Source organism: Monodelphis domestica, chromosome 1 (assembly GCF_027887165.1).
Source record: "Monodelphis domestica isolate mMonDom1 chromosome 1, mMonDom1.pri, whole genome shotgun sequence".
In the NCBI taxonomy this organism is placed as follows: domain Eukaryota; kingdom Metazoa; phylum Chordata; class Mammalia; order Didelphimorphia; family Didelphidae; genus Monodelphis; species Monodelphis domestica.
In genome coordinates, this window is record NC_077227.1 from 723161656 (window position 1) to 723182354 (window position 20699).

Here is a 20699-nt window from a genome sequence, read left to right on the forward strand (position 1 = left end):
AGCCCATCCTGGGTCCCTGTTTCTATCTTTCCCAGTCCCAGCACCCATATCTCCCAGCAAAGGAAGGTCATTTATGTCTACCATACATGATCTCTGCCTTGCTTTAGTCCTCTGATGATGCTTTTCTCCTATTCCACACAGCCACATCTCTCACCACTGACCCATCTGGGATGAAGACACACCAGCATCTCTCCTCTTTAACTAGAGCAAAATAGTGGGGTGTCTCCATTCCTATGAAGCTTTCTTTTTCTGCACAGACCTGCCAGATAAGGAGCCTCTCACATACTCTTGAAATCTTTCTCACTCGTGATTTCAATCTCTTCTCTGTTCCATAAGCCGTCTCCCAACATTCCCACTTGTGTTCTCCCCTCTGGGGTCTCTTTGCTACTCTTACTGTGTGTGCTTTCAAAAAACATCATGCCAGATGCTCAAAGGATATGAACAAACACTTTTCAGATGAAGAAATCAAATCTATCAATAATCATAGGAGAATTTGTGATAAATCCTTCTTGATTCAAGAAATGTAAATTAAAAGAATGCTGAGACACCACCTCATACCTATCAAATTGAAGAGTATGACAGTAAAGTGATAAATTTTGGAGGATATGTGGCAAACTTGGGGCACTAATACATCGTTGGTAGACTTGTGAATTTAGCCAACCATTCTGGAGGTCCAACTGAAACTATGCCCAAAGGGCAATAAAATAACACATACCCTTTGATCCAGTAATATAATTTCTTGGTCTGTTTCCCAAAGAGATCATAAAAAGGGGGAAATACTAGTACAAAATATTGTGCAAAAATATTTATAGCAACCTTATTTTGGTGGCAAAGAATTGGAAATTAAGGGGAGGTTTATGCATTGGAGAATGGCTGAACAAAATGTGGTATGTGGTGGTGATGAAATACTATTGTGCTATAAGAAGTGATTTCCGAAAGAGTTGGAAAGTCCTACATGAACTGATACAGAGTGAAATAAGCAGAACCAGGAGAAGATTGTACAAAGAAAGGGCAATATCGTACAATGGTCATCTGTGAAAGCCTGAGCTACTCTCAGCAATACAATGATCCTGGATAATCCTAAAGGACTTATGCCAAAGCATGCTTTCCACCTCCAGAGAAAGAACTGTTGGAATTGGATGCAGATCAAAGATTGCTATTTTTCACTTTAGTTTATTTGGGGTTTTATTTTCGGGTTTCGGTTTTATATAATTATCCTCTTATGAAAAGGAAATGTATTTTGCATGATAATATACTGTAATAGAGGGATAGTCTGATGGTAAAAAGAGAGGGAGAAAGAGTGAAGACCTTCCTTCTTAAAGCAGCTGCTGTTTAACTTGGCCAAGGGAGAGAAGGGGAGTGAGTAGTTCCCCCCTCAGTCTCCCCTCTGCTATGGCTGCTCAACCCCAAACTGCTTCTTGAATTCCCTCTACTACTAATGCCCCTTTCCTCAGAGAGAGAGGATTACCTTCTCCCCTCAATCTGGAACTGGTTTCCATTCACACTAGAGTCAGTTGAGGAAAACGACAAACTTTATTCTAACTGACCAGTTTGGGAATAACACAAGGAAATGGCCGAGGGAAGGGTTTTTGTGATGAAAGAGGGAAAGGTGTCCAATTTCTAGCTACTCTTACCTCCCTTCTCAAGTTGGGAAACCCAGGCCTTTGCAGCCTTGGGTCCTCAGAGATTCAGGCTGGGATGGCCCTGGTTCTAGCCCCACCTGTGTGACATGGAAATCACTTTAAAAGACTGATATATATTAATTTAAGGTTGCCAAGGAATTCAGCTATGTAATTCCTTAATGAAAACTCAAGTCAGCAGTCAACCTTTTATGGAGTTTAATTACAAACAGGAGGAATAAAGGTATTAGAGAGAGAGAGAGAGAAAGAGAGAGAGAGAGAGAGAGAAAGAGAGAGAGAAAGAGAGAGAGAGAGAGAGAGAGAGAGAGAGAAGGGAATAGGACTTAAATACCCCCTCTGTTTAGGCTGGGCCAAAAGGCCCAAGCCCTTAGATAGCTGAGGCAAAGAAAAGAGATCAGTCCCTATCACTCACGTGACCAAAATGGAGAAAAGTCTCAGGGGCCTCCACCTCCAGCTTCCTTCAGAGCAAGCTCCTCAAAGCACAACCTCTCAGAGCAAAACCTCTCCAACCACCTCCCTAGTCCTCAGACCCCACTATCTTTAAGGAAACCATCCAAGTTCCCTCCCCTCAGTTCTCACATCTACCAATCACTGTCCATGTCTTCCCTGTGCCAATGGTGGCTCTAGCTTAACCCAGGACCACCCAGAGGTCTGTGGCTTTGCATATGTCTGTTAAAGGTCATATTCTCAAATAATTAAATCTTGATCCTTTGCTGCAGCCCTTCCTAAATCCTGTTACCCTGAGTAGGGTGGAGATTGGAATAATTAAATTTTGATCTATGCTGCAGCCCTTCCTAAATCCTGTTACCCTGAGTAGGGTGGAGATTGTAAGTTCCAAGACCTGGTTCTGTCATTCCAAGTATCTCTATTGTATCAATTCTAAAATCAATCATGACTCAAAGAACTTCCTGTTCTATGCTTAAGCATAGGTCAAAGCCCTTTCCATTGTTCAGCAAAAGGTTTCTGTCCTAAATAAATCTTAAGTAGGGAGGAGAATGACCCTCCCATGCCAAGGGGCAAAGTATGAAATTTCCCAATGGTGAAATTTCCAACATTTATAAGTCTAAGAAATTTTAATGTTTACACTGGGCACTGTCCATATTCGGGGCACCAGGAGCTGTCAGGTGACCTTGAAGCTGCTTGGTGTCTCCTCAAACTGGTCACTTCAGTTGGGAATTGGTAGGGGGAAAGGTGTCCAATCACCAGGAGAAAGACGTAAGTCTTTCCTCAGGAGCAAAGTCTTGACCAAACCTTTCCTTTGGCTGTCTCAGGATTGAGAGCTTTAACTGCCTCTCTCTGACAGACTCTCTGCCACCAGCCACCTCTCTGCCACCAAAGGTACCGGAGAGAGGAAATGACATGAAATATATAGACCTTTTACTCTTGTGTCCCCTCCTCTAAATTTTCATGTCTACCAATCACATCAGAGGCTTTTCTCCAGGACTGCACATTCTTTAGTTCTTATCTTCTTTGATTAGATTTTATCTTTTGAGTTACTTAAAACTTCAGTGTTAAATTCACCTTTTGTACTTAACCTTTTTGTGATTAATTTACCTTTTAGTTACCTAGTTACTTAACACCTTTTTGTAGTAAGACCTAAAAATAGACTTAGCTTAAAGTTCTAGCTTCACTATAAAGTAAGAGCTAAGTACCCTCATTGTTCAATCAGGAGATTACAATTTTATCTTCACCATAAAGTAAGATCTAAGTAGGGTGGAGAAATTTAAAGTTCACAAGTTCACACAATTGGAGAAATTTTGAATACTAAGGATGAGTTTACTTGCCTTGGCAGTATACTCTCCAGGGATGTCCATACAAATGATAAAGTTGATGCACACATTGCCAGAACTATCTCAGTGTTTAGAACACTCCAACAGAAAGTGGAGAGAAGGGATATTGGGCTGCCTAACAGACTAAAAGTCTGTAGCGTTATTACAAGCTTGCACATAGCAAAGACTTTCTCAATAAGTTATTGTGTTATTAAGCAACAAAAACATCACTTTAAAACATTGCTAACAATTGAATCCAGCAATGTTGATTCCAGATCTGCTGATTGAAGGGGAATGCATACATAATGGCCAGGAAACAATGTTATTAATAGAAAAATCGAGAAATGTTTTAAAAGACACTCCTCTGGAACATCCCAATATTGAAATATATACAGATGGTTCAAGCATGGTAGTTAATGGAGAAAGGTACCCTGGAGCAGCAGTAGTAACACATACAGAGACATAATGGTATGCATCCTTATGAAAGCACATGAGCGCTCAAGGGGCAGAGTTGGTTTCTTTATTAAAAGCTTTGCAAATTGGGAAAGAGGGCCCAGAGGGAAAGCACCCCAGTGGAAAGGATTTTGAGTCAATCCAGAGGAAAAGATTTTAAAGCATCCCAGAGGAAAAGCATCAAGAAAAGCTGCTAGAGAGAAGAAACAAAGAGAAAAACCTGAAATGGACTTTGAACTTTGTAAATTTGTTTAATAGCTACTAGAGAGAAGAAACAAAGAAAAAGCTAAAATGGACAGCTAAGACTTTGAACTTTGTAAATTTGTTTATAATAAGAAGAGGACAGATGGAAAATAGGACTTGTATGTAAGACTGAGTGCAGCAAAAGCATAAAACAAAATTAATTTCACATATCAGGGAAATAGCATGCAACACTAAGTAACTTGAAAGAAAGAACAGATCCATCAGTCAACATGAGAAGTGGAAATCTGAAGAAACTTGATAAGTATTCATTCAATAAAACACTATTAGACACAAAACACAAAATAATGAACTGAAATATATTGGGAGACTTTGCTTAAATAAACAAGAGTCTGAAAATATATTCATGCAAAATGTAAATATGTATATAGTTGGTTCCATAAAGTCTTAGGCAAATAGAAAGATCAATAGATTTTTTTCTATTTGACTGACATCAAGATTAGGGAATTATGTATATTATTGTATTATATGTAAATAATCTCTATAAATAATGTATACACTATAATTAGGTTAGTAACATAGTGATAGGGTCTGTAAATATGTAGTATAGCATATATATATGTGTGTGTGTGTGTGTGTGTGTGTGTGTGTTGTATATAAGATTAGGTTAAGCACTAGACTACGGACTTAGAGAATACTTCTATGTAGGGAATAGATTAGGAGTAAGTTAAATTCAGCATAGCATAGACAGTTATACTTAGGAATTGATTTAAGCTGTATTTGCGTATAGTAAACTTTAAATTGTTTCTTGTAAAGCTGATGCTGAAATTGTGTTTAATGGAAATATATATAGATAAATACTTTGCAAATAATTATAGATATTTAAAATAGGGAAAATGTTTGTATTAGTTTAACTTAGTGTTAAATTTATATTACGGTTGGACTTGAATATTTTAATTGGTGGTCACAAGGGATTTAATTTCTAAATCCCAATATGTATTTCTAAAGTAAATTGTAATTTATTGGTAATTTATTTTACAATAGAGGGAAGATATTTAAGGAAGAGACAAAAGGGGGGAGAGAGAGGGAGAGAGAGCTCTGTTTTCCTCAGAGCAAGGTAGAAATTTTAAGCCCCAGCCAGGGAAAAGGATTCTGAAGACGATGGGCCTTTCTCAGAGGTTAACAAATCCAGAAAGGCAAGGAAACTAAGTCTGCCTTTCACTCACCAAGGTGACCTTCTAAAAGGAAAGCAGTCTGAGGTCTCCTGCATGAGCTCCTCCAAGGATCCAGTTCCACAGCCAAGGGTCTTCACTCCAAGTCTGAGTATCTGTCTTCCAGTCTCTCCTCAAGTGTCTGTCTTCCAAGTCCAATTCTGAAGTGACTGATTCTAACAATCACTCCTTGTGTGCCTCTGTTTCCTCTACTTAAAGACTGTTTTCTCTTGTGTCACTTCCCTAAATTTCACATCTACCAATCACAGCAGATGTTCCTCTCCAGGACTGCCCACACTTTCACATGTGAGTCACAGAGCTCACATTCAATGCATGAAATGGGTGTTCATACCTTTTGGTGGTTAGTTTGCACCTTTTGTAGTTAGTTCACACCTTCTTCTGGTTAAAATGGGTAGATATACTCCAAAATACAGGGATAACACTTTTTGGGGATGAAAATCTAAAAATACACAGGGAATTAAAATTTAATCTTCTCAATAAAGGAAGAACTAAGTACCTTCATTGTTACAATCAGGAGATTGTCAAATCCAATCTTCACATTACCAGGAGTAAGTAGAATTAGCACTAAGATTCAATTTTCTTTGTAATGGTTTTGTTCAAACATTTATTGTACCGAATTTATTATAAAACCCTGAAACTACTCTTACCCAAGCTTTTCTGCATATAATTCCTTAGGGTAGATAAAGTTAGCATAGAATAAGAATAGAGTAATTGAGGGAAGTTTATTATTTTGTGGGGAGTACTTAGTAATTAGATTTAATAGACTTAGTGACCTTGGGAAGGTCACAACAGAAAAAGGGGACAATTGTGGAAAGGAAAACTGAAGTAAGTTTTGGACTTTCTGTCATTCAGGTGGAATAAACAGCAGTTGGAATGTTAGAGACAAGATATTGACAAGAGTGACAGTTGGAGAGGGAAGCGAGTTGAAGAGTGACAGTTGTTCTGGGGCTCTCTTTCCTGGCCCTCGGAGTGGAAGGAGCCTCTCTCTGTCTTGGGATACAAGTACCTCTATTCCTGATTTTCCCGACTATGTGCTGTACCTGGATTCCTGTGATCATGTCATCAGACAAAAGGATTTAAGGGGAGTGGTTTGAACTGTAAGACAAGTCTTTAGGGGCGTCAACCTGAAGAGGCAGGCTCAACCATCTCTGAATATCAGAACCATTTTTTCTTCTTGCTGTCTACTGATAAGACTTTGAATTTGAGAAAGCTGGCACAGATTAGAAAAGACAGGAATAAAAGAAACCCTCCACCAGCCTGGGAGGCCTGGCCTCAACTCAAAAGCTAAGAGAGACTCAAACCCAATCTAGGGAAATACTGATTCCCTCTTCTCTGAAACCTCCCCAATCCAAACTTGTTATTAAAATTAATCTTTGTTTAAATAACCCCAGTCAGCTAAGAGGATTATCATTTCAAAGGAACATAGAGGGAGCTGAACCAAATGACAGCCATTCAACACTAAATGGTCCTTATTGGACCCCTGCTGGACAACCTTAGTCTGGGGGGAGGCTTGTCCCTCAGGAGGGTCCATGCTTACCTGCTCTGGGATATCTTCAGCATCAATCATTAGAGAAGACGTCCCCTCAGGCTATCATAGTTGGACCATTTCTAGGGAACCCAAATTTTCAAAGATAGCCTCTCATTAGGAGATATCTCACTCTTTTTGCTTCACTAGCTGCCATATTCCCTCTCTCCCTTCAACTCCTCCATTCCCTATCACAAAACTTCCTGAATCCCCAGGACCCCCTTCAATACTTTACAGTGCCTTTAACAATTACACGAGAAAGGGTATTGGGCTGCCAACCAGACTAAAAGTCTATAGAGTCATTCTGCTGACCTCATGGTTCTTTGCCTGTGTTAGTGCCATACCCGAACAATGAAATTTAGAGATATTTCCATCCCAAATATTCACACAAACAGCTATACAGGTTATTTGTGTCCAAGCTGTGGTATAGATGGCCTAGCTGATCATATGAGAGGAAAATGCTTTCAGAATTAACACATATGTCCCACTTCAATCCCCCCCCCAGAATATCACCAAAAGATCATCTTTACAGAATTAAACCTAAAGATTTTTATGTACCCACTTAGGTGAAATACCCCCTCCTTTTTCTCCCTTAAGCTTAAACCTCTAGAAGTATTATATTCAGATTCCCCACACCGACTGCAAGCCAGGGATGTGTAAACCTTAAAATTTCACAGACTTATGAATGTTAAAAATATTACTCCACATTGAGGAATCCTCCAATTCCCTACTTGAAAAAATTCCCTAGCAGATAGTGAGAATTCTACTTGAATGTGAAAACTCCTTGATATGGGAGGATCTCTCCGTACTTAAGACTGCGTTAGGGGAGAAAACTCTTTGCTATGGGAGTATCCCTACTCCACCCCTACTTAAGACTGCTTTAGGGCAGAAAACTCCTTGCTAATCAATGAAAGTACTTAAGACCTAAAAGGTGAAAACTTATTCAGAGGTTTTTTCTTAATGAAATTAGTAGACACAGCAGCATTTTTTTCTGACTTACTAAAGAGATTAATCTACTCAGCTGTGAATTCAAAATGGGCTGTCTTTTAGAAAAACATCTACTATGATTGGTAGATGTAAGGACTTAGGGGAGGTGACATAGGGGATTTTGACCTTAAAAATAAGAGCTCAGAGAAGAGCTGGGGCTCATTTGGAGAGATCTCATGAGGAGAGAGGGCTCATTTCCTTGAGGACTGATCCTTGGAGGGGTCTTTCCTTGGAGTGCTCATTCTGGGGATCTGATCCTTTGAGATAGATCTCTTTCAGGAGAAGTATGCTTGGAGGAAATCTCATTCTTAAGGAGAGCTCTTTTAGGAGCTCCTCTGAGGGGGCTCTGTCCCTCTAGAGGCTCTTGAGAGAGGCCCTTTGAAACAATCTCTGGCTGGAAGGCTCTTTGAGGAAGGACGCTGGCCTGGTGTCATTAGAATCCTTGCTTAGATTTTGTGGTGAATAATAAAAACTGACTGATTTCTCTCTGAAGACTCAGGTCTAAGCCATATTGGCTTAAGGCCCTTTATACTTATTCCTTTCTTACTCTCTCTTTTTTTAATTAATCATTGTAATATTAATTAAATTTCTCTATAAAACCCAGTTGACTTGGGCATATTCATAATTGTTATATATTTCCCTTGCTCCAACCTATTTAATTCTTACAAATGACAGGCACATTAATCATTTCTCAGGCACAAGCTGGTGAGACACACTTAGCCAAGATTGCAGTGTTTCTTAGATTCTGCATTAGTGAAACCACAAATAAACAGTTAAAATGTATGTGAAGGGGTAAAAGGGGAAGCCAGGAGGGAGGGTTTAAAGTTGTTATTCCAGTGAGTCAATGAACAAAACCCCTCCAGGGAACTTCCCTCCCTGACTGGGCAGATGGCTGAGAGTTGTTCTCTCTCCCAGATCAGTTCCCAATAAAAGGGGAAATAGTGAATGATTTGACAGGGGGTGGGGGGGTTCCCCTAGATGATGTTATTTGCCCCTAGTCTTGGTGGATTAACTGGTTGACTTGGAGAGAAACTTCCTTCCTTCTGTTAGAGAGACAATGTCTGCCCTGACAGTGTTGAGTGTAATGGCTGTGAAGAGCCAAGCACAAGTGTGACCAAGAAAGAGACACTGAAGGAAAATAGGGAAATGGCGTTTTGTCAGGGCTTGGCTTATGCCTGACTTTTCCTCAATGGCCCCCTTGGTCAACTCCAGCTAGGGCGAGAACCAATGGCTGCCACCCCAAGGTCTGACAGAACTTGGGCTTAAAGAGGGATTCTCACCCCAAAGTTAACCCTTCATCCTAGAAGCCTTTTTCTCTCCTTCAAGAGATCTGGCTGCATTTGTCTCAAAGGGGTTTAATGAACAGGGTAGAGGCTGGGGATGGAGAGTGGGAGCAGATAGCCTCAAACTCATGTAATAATATGGAGTCTCTTTAGCCCAGCCAAAGGCTAAGGCTCCAGCCACAGCTTCTTGATTCCTCTCTTCTTCTATCTGTCTGCTGTCTTAATCTAAATGAATGGATTCAAGTCTTTCTTCAGGTGCTCCTTAGAGACTCAATTGGGTTTCAGGCTGCTTCAGGGGGATTTCAGGGCTCAGCCCTTCCAGCTGCGGTAAATGTTCAGCTAGCCCTGTTAGTTTGTTCCAAAGAGACAGCTACACTCCTGGGTCTTCAAAGTTCAAAGGAAAGGTGGGAAAATCCTCCGGTAATCAGGGATTCAAGCCCTGAGGCAGGAAATCAGCTTCTTCCTGCTCAGAATTCAGGAAACCAACTCTCCCTCTTCAGTTCTTTTCTGTTCCTTCTAACTGCTATTCTGGTCCATCAAAGTCTCTCCATAACATTCCAAAGCTTCTCTCTGTGCAAGGCTCCCTTACAAATCACGGAGTCCTCAGAGCAGCCCTACCCTCAGATTCATGGCTCTGTCCCTTGTGTCTATCACTTCTCTGGGAAGAGGTGGGGACACACGTCATCATGGTTCCCAAAATATTCTAGTCCTGCCCTAGTTCTAGAACCCTGTGATGGAATATCACAGGATTATCAGAGTTTTCTCTAAGAATAATAATTAATATTAAATAAAAATTTCTCTAATAAAAAAGCGATGCTCTTATGGCTGGATACTCCATTTTCAATGGACACAGATGGGCTGATGTCCAGACAGACAAGGCAGCCTGGAGAGAGAAAGGATGAGTGGCCAAGAGAAAGGAAAGCTGTCCGAAGGCAACAAGAATATTTAGCTTGGAGAAGAACCCACAAAGGAAAACAGGATAATTGCCTTCAGGCCTTCCAATAGTGATCACAAGGAAGAGAATCATGATTTGATCTGCTTGGCACCACACCACGCAAAAGTAGCCAATAAGTTGAAGGTACAGAATAGCAAACTTTGCATTGATCTAAGAGTGATTAAGCACCTTCAAGCATTCAAAGGGCTGTCACAAGGAAGAGGGGCACGACATGTTCTTCTTGGTACCAAACTACGGAATGTGGCCAAGGAGTGGGAGGGACAGAGAGACAAACTTCACACTTAAAGCAAGAAGAGCCTCCTGGCCATGAGAAGGGAATAAAGTGCAACCACTGATCCATGACTGGAGGTCAGAATCATTATAATGACAGCTCATGTGTCTGCAGTGCTCAGAAAGTCCCAGACTGACTGCTAAGCACTTTATACCTCAGATCTCTCCTTATCCTCACAACTACCCTAGGAGGAAGGTGCTGCTCTGATGCAACTTTGTGAAACAAGAGAACTGAAATGAAGGCTAAGTGAATTGCCCAGGATATCTGAGCCAGGAAGTGGATGAGGCTGGTTGGGAACTCATGTCTACTTGTCTCCATGCCTGGCTCTAACCACTGCACAACCTACCTGCCTGGGTAGCTCTGCCCCCTGCACTGCAGTTCTTCATGTAAAGGGTCTAGAACACTTGATGAGGATTTGGAAAAGAGAGTCTTGGTCAGGTATGAGTGAGATAAACCCACCTTTGGTGAGATGTCCAATGAGTGAAGAGGCGCCACTCCATGATTGTTGGTGGGGAAGAGACCAGGCTCAGCACCCATCCCAGTTACAGCATCCTGCTGAGAGACCTAGAAACCTCCATCAGAGGCAGCCCAGAAAAGCTGCCCCAGCTTTGAGGGAAGGAAGAGCCCCTGGGACAGTGGGGGCTCCCTCAGCAGCTGCCTGGGCAGGTTTTTGTTCAGAGCAGAACCACTGTGAGAGGATAACTATTACTCTGCTGACAGTAATAGACTACGATGTCCTCTGGTTCCACAGCACTGATGGTAAGAGAGAAATCTGTCCCAGAGCCACTGCCACTGAACCGGGCAGGGATCCCAGGCTGCACGGTGGAAGCATAACGTATGAGTTGCCTGAGAGCCTGGCCTGGGGGATGTTGGTACCAGTGTATGCTGGTACCAATGCTCTGACTGGCCCTGCAGGACAGGGTGACCGTCTCTCCTAGAGACACAGCCAGGGAGGATGGAGACTGGGTCAGTCCAATGGCCCCTCTGGAACCTGCAAGCAGAAGGACAAAGAAAAAGTTACAAACATTCATGTCTCCAAAGTACCAGGAAAAATCACTGATGTAATGTGGTGAGGTCCTCAGGTGCCAACCCACATGGCCCCTCCGACCCTCACAATCACCCACAACCCAATTCTCCCCAGAGGGACAGGAGACAAGCAGGGCTTCACAGGACTCCTCTAACAATTGCTCAGGGCAGTCTCTGATCTTCCTCCCTCACCTGGGACCCAGAGAAGCAGGAGGCAGAACAGCTGAGCCTGAGACCCCATCATCTCCCTGTGCCTGAGCTCTGGCTCCCCAGCAGCTCCCTCCCAGCTGCCCCTTTATAGCTGCCCTCCTCAGCTGGCCTCATTTCCTCAGCAGGAGCCATGCAAAATGAGAGGGTGGGGAGGGAGGGAAGTTTGGAGCTGGGTGGCAGGAGTGGGAGGCAGGACAGATTTCTGCTCAATGAGCAGATTTCAGTTTCCTTACCCTCTTTGGAAATCTGATCTTTGATCTAAATTAGGGAAAGCAGCCTCTGTGGAACCCTGACATGGAATTTCCCAGGAGAGTCAGAACCTTCTGTTTTCTCCTGAAAGTCACCTAGTTCTACAATGGAACCAGTGAAAAGCATCAACCTGGTAGCCATTCATCCAATGGCTTCTTTGGCCCCTTCTAGAGAGTTCATCCAGCATTTGCCCCTGTGCTGTCAGCCACCATACAAGCTTGTCTTTCCCCTCCATACTAAGTCCCATAGACAGTACTATGACTGTCCATTCACTGGAGAGTGATGCAGAGATATTAAAGTCAGTGAAATAGAAAGGAATCTCAAGGGGGGAGATGTCTATCTTTGAGTTTTGTCTCTGTTCCTCCTCTTTCTCCTTTGAAAGTATAAGAAGCTGAGCTTTGGATTCCTTTGGTGACTCCACTTACTCCTGTGAGTCTTGTGTACAAGAGGCATTCCTGACTCTCCAAGGAGATCCTGATGCACTGAAGAAATTTTCCCATTGATCCCGATTGTTTTATCTATCCAAGTGATGTAGGAATGCAGCATGTGAAGCCTCATTTCTGTTGATAATGAATCACGAGCTACCCTTGCAAATATCCACGCTCACAAGACTCACAAAAGACAGATCTGAGAAGTTACCAGAAACAGATTTCACACCTCAGACTCTGAAGGCAGCTGATGGGGCTGTGGAAACAGTTCTGGGTCTGGAATCAAGAAGCCCTGAAATAAATTCTATGTGTGTGGGGAGGGGGGGGTAGTCACTCATGCTCTATTTGCCTCAGTTTCTTTAACTATAAAATGGGAAAAATAATAGCAGCCAGTCTCAATTGTGGTGAGGAACAAATTAAATGATATGTATTAAAAGCCCTTAAAACACATAGTAGGGGGATGCCCATCAATTGGGGAATGGCTGAACAAACTGTGGTATATGTTAGTGATGGAATACTATTGTGCTAAAAGGAATAATAAAGTGGAGAAGTTCCATGGAGACTGGAACAACCTCCAGGAAGTGATGCAGAGCGAGAGGAGCAGAACCAGGAGAACATTGTACACAGAGACTAATACACTGTGGTATAATCGAACGTAATGGACTTCTCCATTAGTGGCGGTGTAATGTCCCTGAACAACTTGCAGGGATCCAGGAGAAAAAAACACCATTCATAAGCAAAGGATAAACTATGGGAGTGGAAACACCGAGGAAAAGCAACTGCCTGAATACAGAGGTTGAGGGGACATGACAGAGGACAGACTCTAAATGAACACTCTAGTGCAAATACTATCAACAAAGCAATGGGTTCAAATCAAGAAAACATCTAATGCCCAGTGGACTTACGCGTCGGCTATGGGGGGTGGGGGGGAGGAAAAGAAAATGATCTTTAACGAATAATGCTTGGAAATGATCAAATAAAATATATTTAAAAAAAAAAACACATAGTAGGCACAGTGCAAGTGCTTATTGCTTTCCTTTCATCCTATAGCCACCAAAGTTACTAATCTAAAAACATCTCTACTCTGGTGGGAGGGAGGGAAGAGAGGAGGGAGAAAAAAATGAATCATGTAACCATGGAAAAACGTTTTTTAAAAATAAAATTATATATATTAAAAGCAGCTCTAAATCTTCCTACAATCCCAGAAATGTACAGTGTCAGAGACTTTGACCCTCTGACTTGCCTCTCACATACTCTTAGAATCTTTCATACTTGTGATTTCAATCTCCTCTCTGTTCCAGAAGCCGTCTCCCAACATTCCCACTTGTATTCTCCACCAGGGACTGGGGTCTCTTTGTTACTCTTACTGTGTGTGCTTTCAAAAAACATCGTGCCAAATGGTCAAAGGATATGAACAAACACTGTTCAGATGAAGAAATCAAATCTATCAATACTTATAGGAAAATTTGTTCTAAATTCTTCTTGATTCAAGAAATGTAAATTAAAAGAATGGTGAGACACCACCTCATACCTATCAAATTGTAGAGTATGACAGTAAAGGAAAGTGATAAATTTTGGAGGATATGTGGCAAATTTGGGGTACTAATACATTGTTGGTAGACTTGTGAATTTAGCCAACCATTCTGGAGGTCAAGCTGAAACTATGCCCAAAGGGCAATAAAATAACACATACCCTTTGATCCAGTAATATAATTTCTTGATCTGTTTCCCAAAGAGATCATAAAAAGGGGAAATACTAGTACAAAATGTTTTTACTTCTGCAAAAATATTTATAGCAGAACTTCTGGTCAAGATGGCGGCTTAGAAAAAGCTAAAGTTCAGATCTCCGGAAACCCTTCCCTACCGAAATCAAACTATATGCTCCTAGGGCACCGAAATTCAAAACGAACAACAGCATAGACCCCGAGAATCCTCCTCCTGAACCTGAACCTGGATCAAAAGGTAAGGCCCCCCCCAGAAGCCAGAACCCGAGATCACTTGGACCTAAGAGGTAGGCAGAAGGAAGGTCCCCGGACCCATCCCCCCAACCCAGAGCACTGAGTCTGAGGCAGCAGAGGGTACCTCAGAGCCTCAGGGCTGGCTATCCTGAAGGCCACTTCCTGAAAACAACCTGACCTAGTCGCGGGGGCACCCAGACAGCAGGGAAACAGAGAGAGACAGGAGAGCCCGTAGCCCCATGACTGGATCCTTCCATCTGAGTCTCACCGAAGGTCCCTGCCTCAGGGCATACTCAGTCTGAGGTTAATCCTATCACCAGCCCTCAGAGCTCCTGGAAGCCACAGCCCCTTCCCCCTCAGAGAGCAGGGTCATCTGAAACAACAGTAAACCTCAGGGCTGGAAAAAGGGCCTTGGGAGCCGGCTATTCTGAAGGCCGCTTCCTGAAAACAACCTGACACAGATGCTGGGGCACCCAGACAGCAGGGAAACAGAGAGAGACGGTGGGAACCTGCAGTCCCCTGGCTGGATCCTTCCATCTGAGTCTCACGGAAGGTCCCTGCCTCAAAGCATACTCAGTTCAACCCAGAGAAAGTTAATCCTATCAGGAGCCCTCAGAGCTCTGGGAAGCCACGGCCCCTCCCCCCTCAGAGTGCTGGCTCTCCTGGCTGGCTAAGACACAGAAACAAACACCCCTCGGAAAGGGCCAAGCCAGGCTCAGACCTTGGAAGTAAGGCAACGGAGAACTGAGGAGGGCAGTAACACAGAAACACCAGCAATTCCTGGCTTCCCCTGGAAGACAGAACAACAATTGCATAGAACAGACAATCTGCCTAGTGCTAAAACATCTCAACACCAGACAGAGATAAGAAAAGTTAGTCCTCCCCACTCAGATAGAGATGGCAAACTCCACAGAAGCACAAAAGCCCCAAAATTCCAAGAAAAACAAAAAGAAGGGGGAGACTTTAGACACATTTTATGGAGCAAAAATACAAAATACAGAGGAGATAGAAGAGGAAACACAAGCAAATGCTCCGAAACCTTCCAAAGGAAATGAAAACTCTCCACAAACACATGAAGAATTTGAATCTGAAATGATCAAAAAGATGGAAGCCTTCTGGGAGAAAAAGTGGGAAATGATGCAAAAGAAATTCACGCAACTACAAAACCGGTTTGACCAAACTGAAAAGGAAAACCAGGCTTTAAAAGTCAGAATCAGGCAACTAGAAGACAATGAGCAAGAATTAATAAAGCAAAGCCAAAAGACCAAGAAATTGGAAGAGAACATAAAATATCTCACTGACAAACTGACAGATTTGGAAAATAGAGGGAGAAGAGATAATTTAAGAATACTTGGACTTCCAGAAAAGCAAGAAATAAACAGCAAACTCGACATCGTAATACAAGAGATAATCAAAGAAAATTGCCCAGAGATTCTAGAACAAGGAGGCAATACAGCCACTGACAGAGCTCACAGAACACCCTCTACACTACATCCCCAAAAGACAACTCCCAGTAATGTAATTGCCAAATTCCAAATCTTTCAAACAAAAGAAAAAATCCTACAAGAAGCCAGAAAAAAGACAATTTAGATATAAAGGAGTGCCAATAAGGGTCACACAAGACCTTGCAAGTTCCACTCTGAATGACCATAAGGCATGGAACATGATTTTCAGAAAGGCAAGAGAGCTGGGTCTTCAACCAAGAATCAGCTATCCAGCAAAACTGACTATATACTTCCAAGGGAAAGTATGGGCATTCAACAAAATAGAAGATTTCCAAGTTATTACAAAGAAAAGACCAGAGCTCTGTGGAAAGTTCAATATCAAAAAACAAAGAGTATGGAATACCTGAAAAGGTAAACATGAAGGAAAGGGAAAAGGAGAAAAATGTTATCTTCTACTTTTACTCAAACTCTCTTCTATAAGGACTACCTTTATATCAATATATGTATACTAACATGTGGGGAAAATGTAATGTGTAAATAGAGGGAAAAGAAAGACCAAATAGAATAATCTTTCTCACACAAAGATTCACACGGGAAGGGGAGGGGAAGAAAACTCCTACAAGAAGGAGAGGAAGAGAATTTTTACTTAAACCTTACTCTCAGGGAAATCAACTCTGAGAGGGAAGAACATCCAGATCCATTGGGATCTAGAATTCTATCTTACCCAACAAGGGAAGGGAGAAGGGAAAATCAAGGGGGGTAGGGGGTAGGGAACACAAAAAAGGGAGGGAAGAAGAGGGGGGAGGGGGAGGGAACAAAAAGGGAGGGACTAGAAAGGGAAACATATCAAGGGAGGGGATAAGGGGGACTGATTTAAAGTAAATCACTGGACTAAAAGGTAGAGCTGTAGAAGAAAGGTTAGAATTAGGGAAGGATATCAAAATGCCAGGGAGTCCACAAGTGACAGTCATAACTTTGAACGTGAATGGGATGAACTCACCCATAAAATATTGATGAATAGCAGAATGGATTAGAATCCAAAACCCTACCATATGTTGTCTTCAAGAAACACACATGAGGCCAGTAGAGACCCACAAGGTCAAAATTAAAGGATGGAGTAAGACCTTCTGGGCCTCAACTGACAGAAAGAAGGCAGGAGTGGTACTCATGATATCTGATAAAGCCAAAGCAAAAATAGACCTGATCAAAAGGGATAGGGAAGGTAATTATATTTTGTTAAAAGGGACTTTAGATAATGAGGAAATATCACTAATCAACATGTATGCACCAAATAATATAGCACCCAAATTTCTAATGGAGAAACTAGGAGAATTGAAGGAAGAAATAGACAGTAAAACCATATTAGTGGGAGACTTAAACCAACCATTATCAAATTTAGATAAATCAAATCAAAAAATAAATAAGAAAGAGGTAAAAGACATGAATGAAATCTTAGAAAAATTAGAATTAATAGACATATGGAGAAAAATAAATATGGATAAAAAGGAATACACCTTCTTCTCAGCACCACATGGCACATTCACAAAGATTGACCATACATTAGGTCACAGAAACATGGCACACAAATGTAGAAAAGCATAAATAATAAATGCAGACTTCTCAGATCACAAGGCAATAAAAATAATGATCAGTAATGGTACATGGAAAACCAAATCAAAAACTTATTGGAAATTAAACAATATGATACTCGAAAATCATCTAGTTAGAGAAGAAATCATAGAAACAATTAATAATTTCATTGAGGAAAATGACAATGGCGAGACATCCTTTCAAACCTTTTGGGATGCAGCCAAAGCGGTAATCAGAGGTAAATTCATATCCCTGATATATTAACAAACTAGGGAGAGAAGAGATCAATCAATTGGAAATGCAAATAAAAAACACAAAAGCAATCAAATTAAAAACCCCCAGCAGAAAACCAAACTAGAAATCTTAAAAATTAAGGGAGAAATTAATAAAATAGAAAGTGATAGATCTATTGATTTAATAAATAAGACAAGAAGCTGGTACTTTGAAAAAACAAACAAAATAGACAAAGTACTGGGCAATCTAATTAAAAAAGGTAAGAAGAAAAGCAAATTAACAGCGTCAAAGACTAAAAGGGGGACATCACCTCCGATGAAGAGGAAATTAAGGCAATCATTAAAAATTACTTTGCCCAATTATATGGCAATAAATACACCAATTTAGGTGATATGGATGAATATATACAAAAATACAAACTGCCTAGACTAACAGAAGAAGAAATAGAATTCTTAAATAATCCCATATCAGAAAATGAAATCCAACAAGCCATCAAAGAACTTCCTAAGAAAAAATCCCCAGGGCCTGATGGATTCACCAGTGAATTCTATAAAACATTCAGAGAATAGTTAACCCCAATACTATACAAACTATTTGACATAATAAGCAAAGAGGGAGTTCTACCAAACTCCTTTTATGACACAAACATGGTACCAATTCCAAAACCAGGCAGGTCAAAAACAGAGAAAGAAAACTATAGACCAATCTCCCTAATGAATATAGATGCAAAATTCTTAAATAGGATACTAGCAAAAAGATTCCAGCAAGTGATCAGAAGGGTCATCCACCATGATCACGTAGGATTTATACCAGGAATGCAGGGCTGGTTCAATATTAGGAAAACCATCTACATAATTGACCACATCAACAAGCAACAAGAACCACATGATTATCTCAATAGACTCAGAAAAAGCCTTTGATAAAATACAACACCCATTCCTATTAAAAACACTAGAAAGCATAGGAATAGAATGGTCGTTCCTAAAAATAATAAACAGTATATATCTAAAACCATCAGCTAACATCATCTGCAATGGGGATAAACTAGATGCGTTCTCAATAAGGTCAGGAGTGAAACAAGGATGTCCATTATCACCGCTACTATTTGACATTGTACTAGAAACACTAGCAGTAGCAATTAGAGAAGAAAAAGAAATTGAAGGCATCAAAAAAGGCAAGGAGGAGACCAACTTATCACTCTTTGCAGATGACATGATGGTCTACTTAAAGAATCCTAGAGATTCAACCAAAAAGCTAATTGAAATAATCAACAACTTTAGCAAAGTTTCAGGATACAAAATAAACCCACATAAGTCATCAGCATTTCTATATATCTCCAACACAGCTCAGCAGCAAAAAGTAGAAAGAGAAATCCCATTCAAAATCAACTTAGACAAAATGAAATACCTAGGAATCTCTCCTGAGACAAACACAGGAACTATATGAACACAACTACAAAACACTCTTCACACAACTAAAACTAGACTTGAGCAATTGGAAAAACATTAACTGCTCATGGATAGGATGAGCCAATATAATAAAAATGACCATCCTACCCAAACTTATTTATCTATTTAGTCCCATGCCCATTGAACTCCCAAAAAATTTCTTTACTGATTTAGAAAAAAACATAACAAAGTTCATTTGGAATAACAAAAGATCAAGGATATCCAGGGAAATAATGAAAAAAACACAAATGATGGGGGCCTTGCAGTCCCAGACCTTAAACTATATTACAAAGCAGCAGTCATCAAAACAATTTGGTACTGGCTAAGAGACAGAAAGGAGGATCAGTGGAATAGACTGGGGGCAAGCAACCTCAGCAGGACAGTATGCGATAAACCCAAAGATCCCAGCTTTTGGGACAAAAATCCACTATTCAATAAAAACTGCTGGGAAAATTGGAAGACAGTGTGGGAGAGATTAGGAATTGATCAACACCTCACACCCTACACCAAGATAAATTCAAAATGGGTGAATGACTTAAACATAAAGAAGGAAACCATAAGTAAATTGGGTAAACACAGAATAGTATACATGTCAGACCTTTGGGAGGGGAAAGACTTTAAAACCAAGCAAGACATAGAAAGAATCACAAAATGTAAAATAAATAATTTCGACTATCTCAAGTTAAAAAGCTTTTGTACAAACAAAACCAATGTAACTAAAATCAGAAGGGAAACAACAAATTGGGAAAAAATCTTCATAGAAACCTATGACAAAGGTTTAATTACTCAAATTTATAAAGAGCTAAATCAACTGTACAAAAAATCAAGCCATTCTCCAATTGATAAATGGGCAAAGGACATGGATAGGCAGTTTTCAGATAAAGAAATCAAAACTATTAATAAGCACAAGAAGAAGTGTTCTAAATCTCTTATAATCAGAGAGATGCAAATCAAAACAACTCTGAGGTATCACGTCACACCTAGAAGATTGGCTAACATGATAGCAAAGGAAAGTAATGAATGCTGAAGGGGATGTGGCAAAGTAGGGACATTAATTCATTGCTGGTGGAGTTGTAAACTGATCCAACCAATCTGGAGGGCAATTTGGAACTGTGCCCAAAGGGCAATGAAAGAATGTCTACCCTTTGATCCAGCCATAGCACTGCTGGGTCTGTACCCCAAAGAGATAATGGAGAAAAAGACATGTACAAGAATATTCATAGCTGTGCTCTTTGCGGTGGCCAAAAACTGGAAAACGAGGGAATGCCCATCAATTAGGGAATGGCTTAACAAATTCTGGTATATGTTGGTGATGGAATACTATTGTGCAAAACGGAATAATAAAGTGGAGCAATTCCATGGAGACTGGAACAACCTCCAGGAGGTGATGCAGAGTGAAAGGAGCAGAACCAGGAAAACATTGTACACAGAGACTAATACACTGTGGTATAGTTGAACATAATGGACTTCTCCATTAGTAGTGGTGTAATGTCCCTGAACAATCTGCAGGGATCTAGGAGAAAAAACACTATTCATAAGCAGAGGACAAACTGTGGGAGTAGAAACACCGGGGAAAAGCAACTGCCTGACTACAGTGGTTGAGGGGACATGACAGAGGAGAGACTCTAGATGAACACTCTAATGCAAATACTAACAACATGACAATGGGTTCGAATCAAGAACACATGTGATACCCAGTGGAATCACGTGTCGGCTATGGGAGGGGGGAGGAAAAGAAAATGATCTTTGTCTTTAATGAATAATGCTTGGAAATGATCAAATAAAATATTATAAA

General features: G+C 40.9%; 1 gene segment (V, D, J or C); it reads right to left on the reverse strand.

The window, feature by feature from the left end:
* Positions 1–10990: 10990 nt before the first annotated feature.
* Positions 10991–11583, reverse strand: LOC100618726 (immunoglobulin kappa variable 1D-13-like). The segment is given in 2 exon segments: positions 10991–11307; positions 11535–11583. Coding segments are annotated over 2 exon segments (366 nt in total).
* Between the last annotated feature and the right edge of the window lie 9116 nt (positions 11584–20699).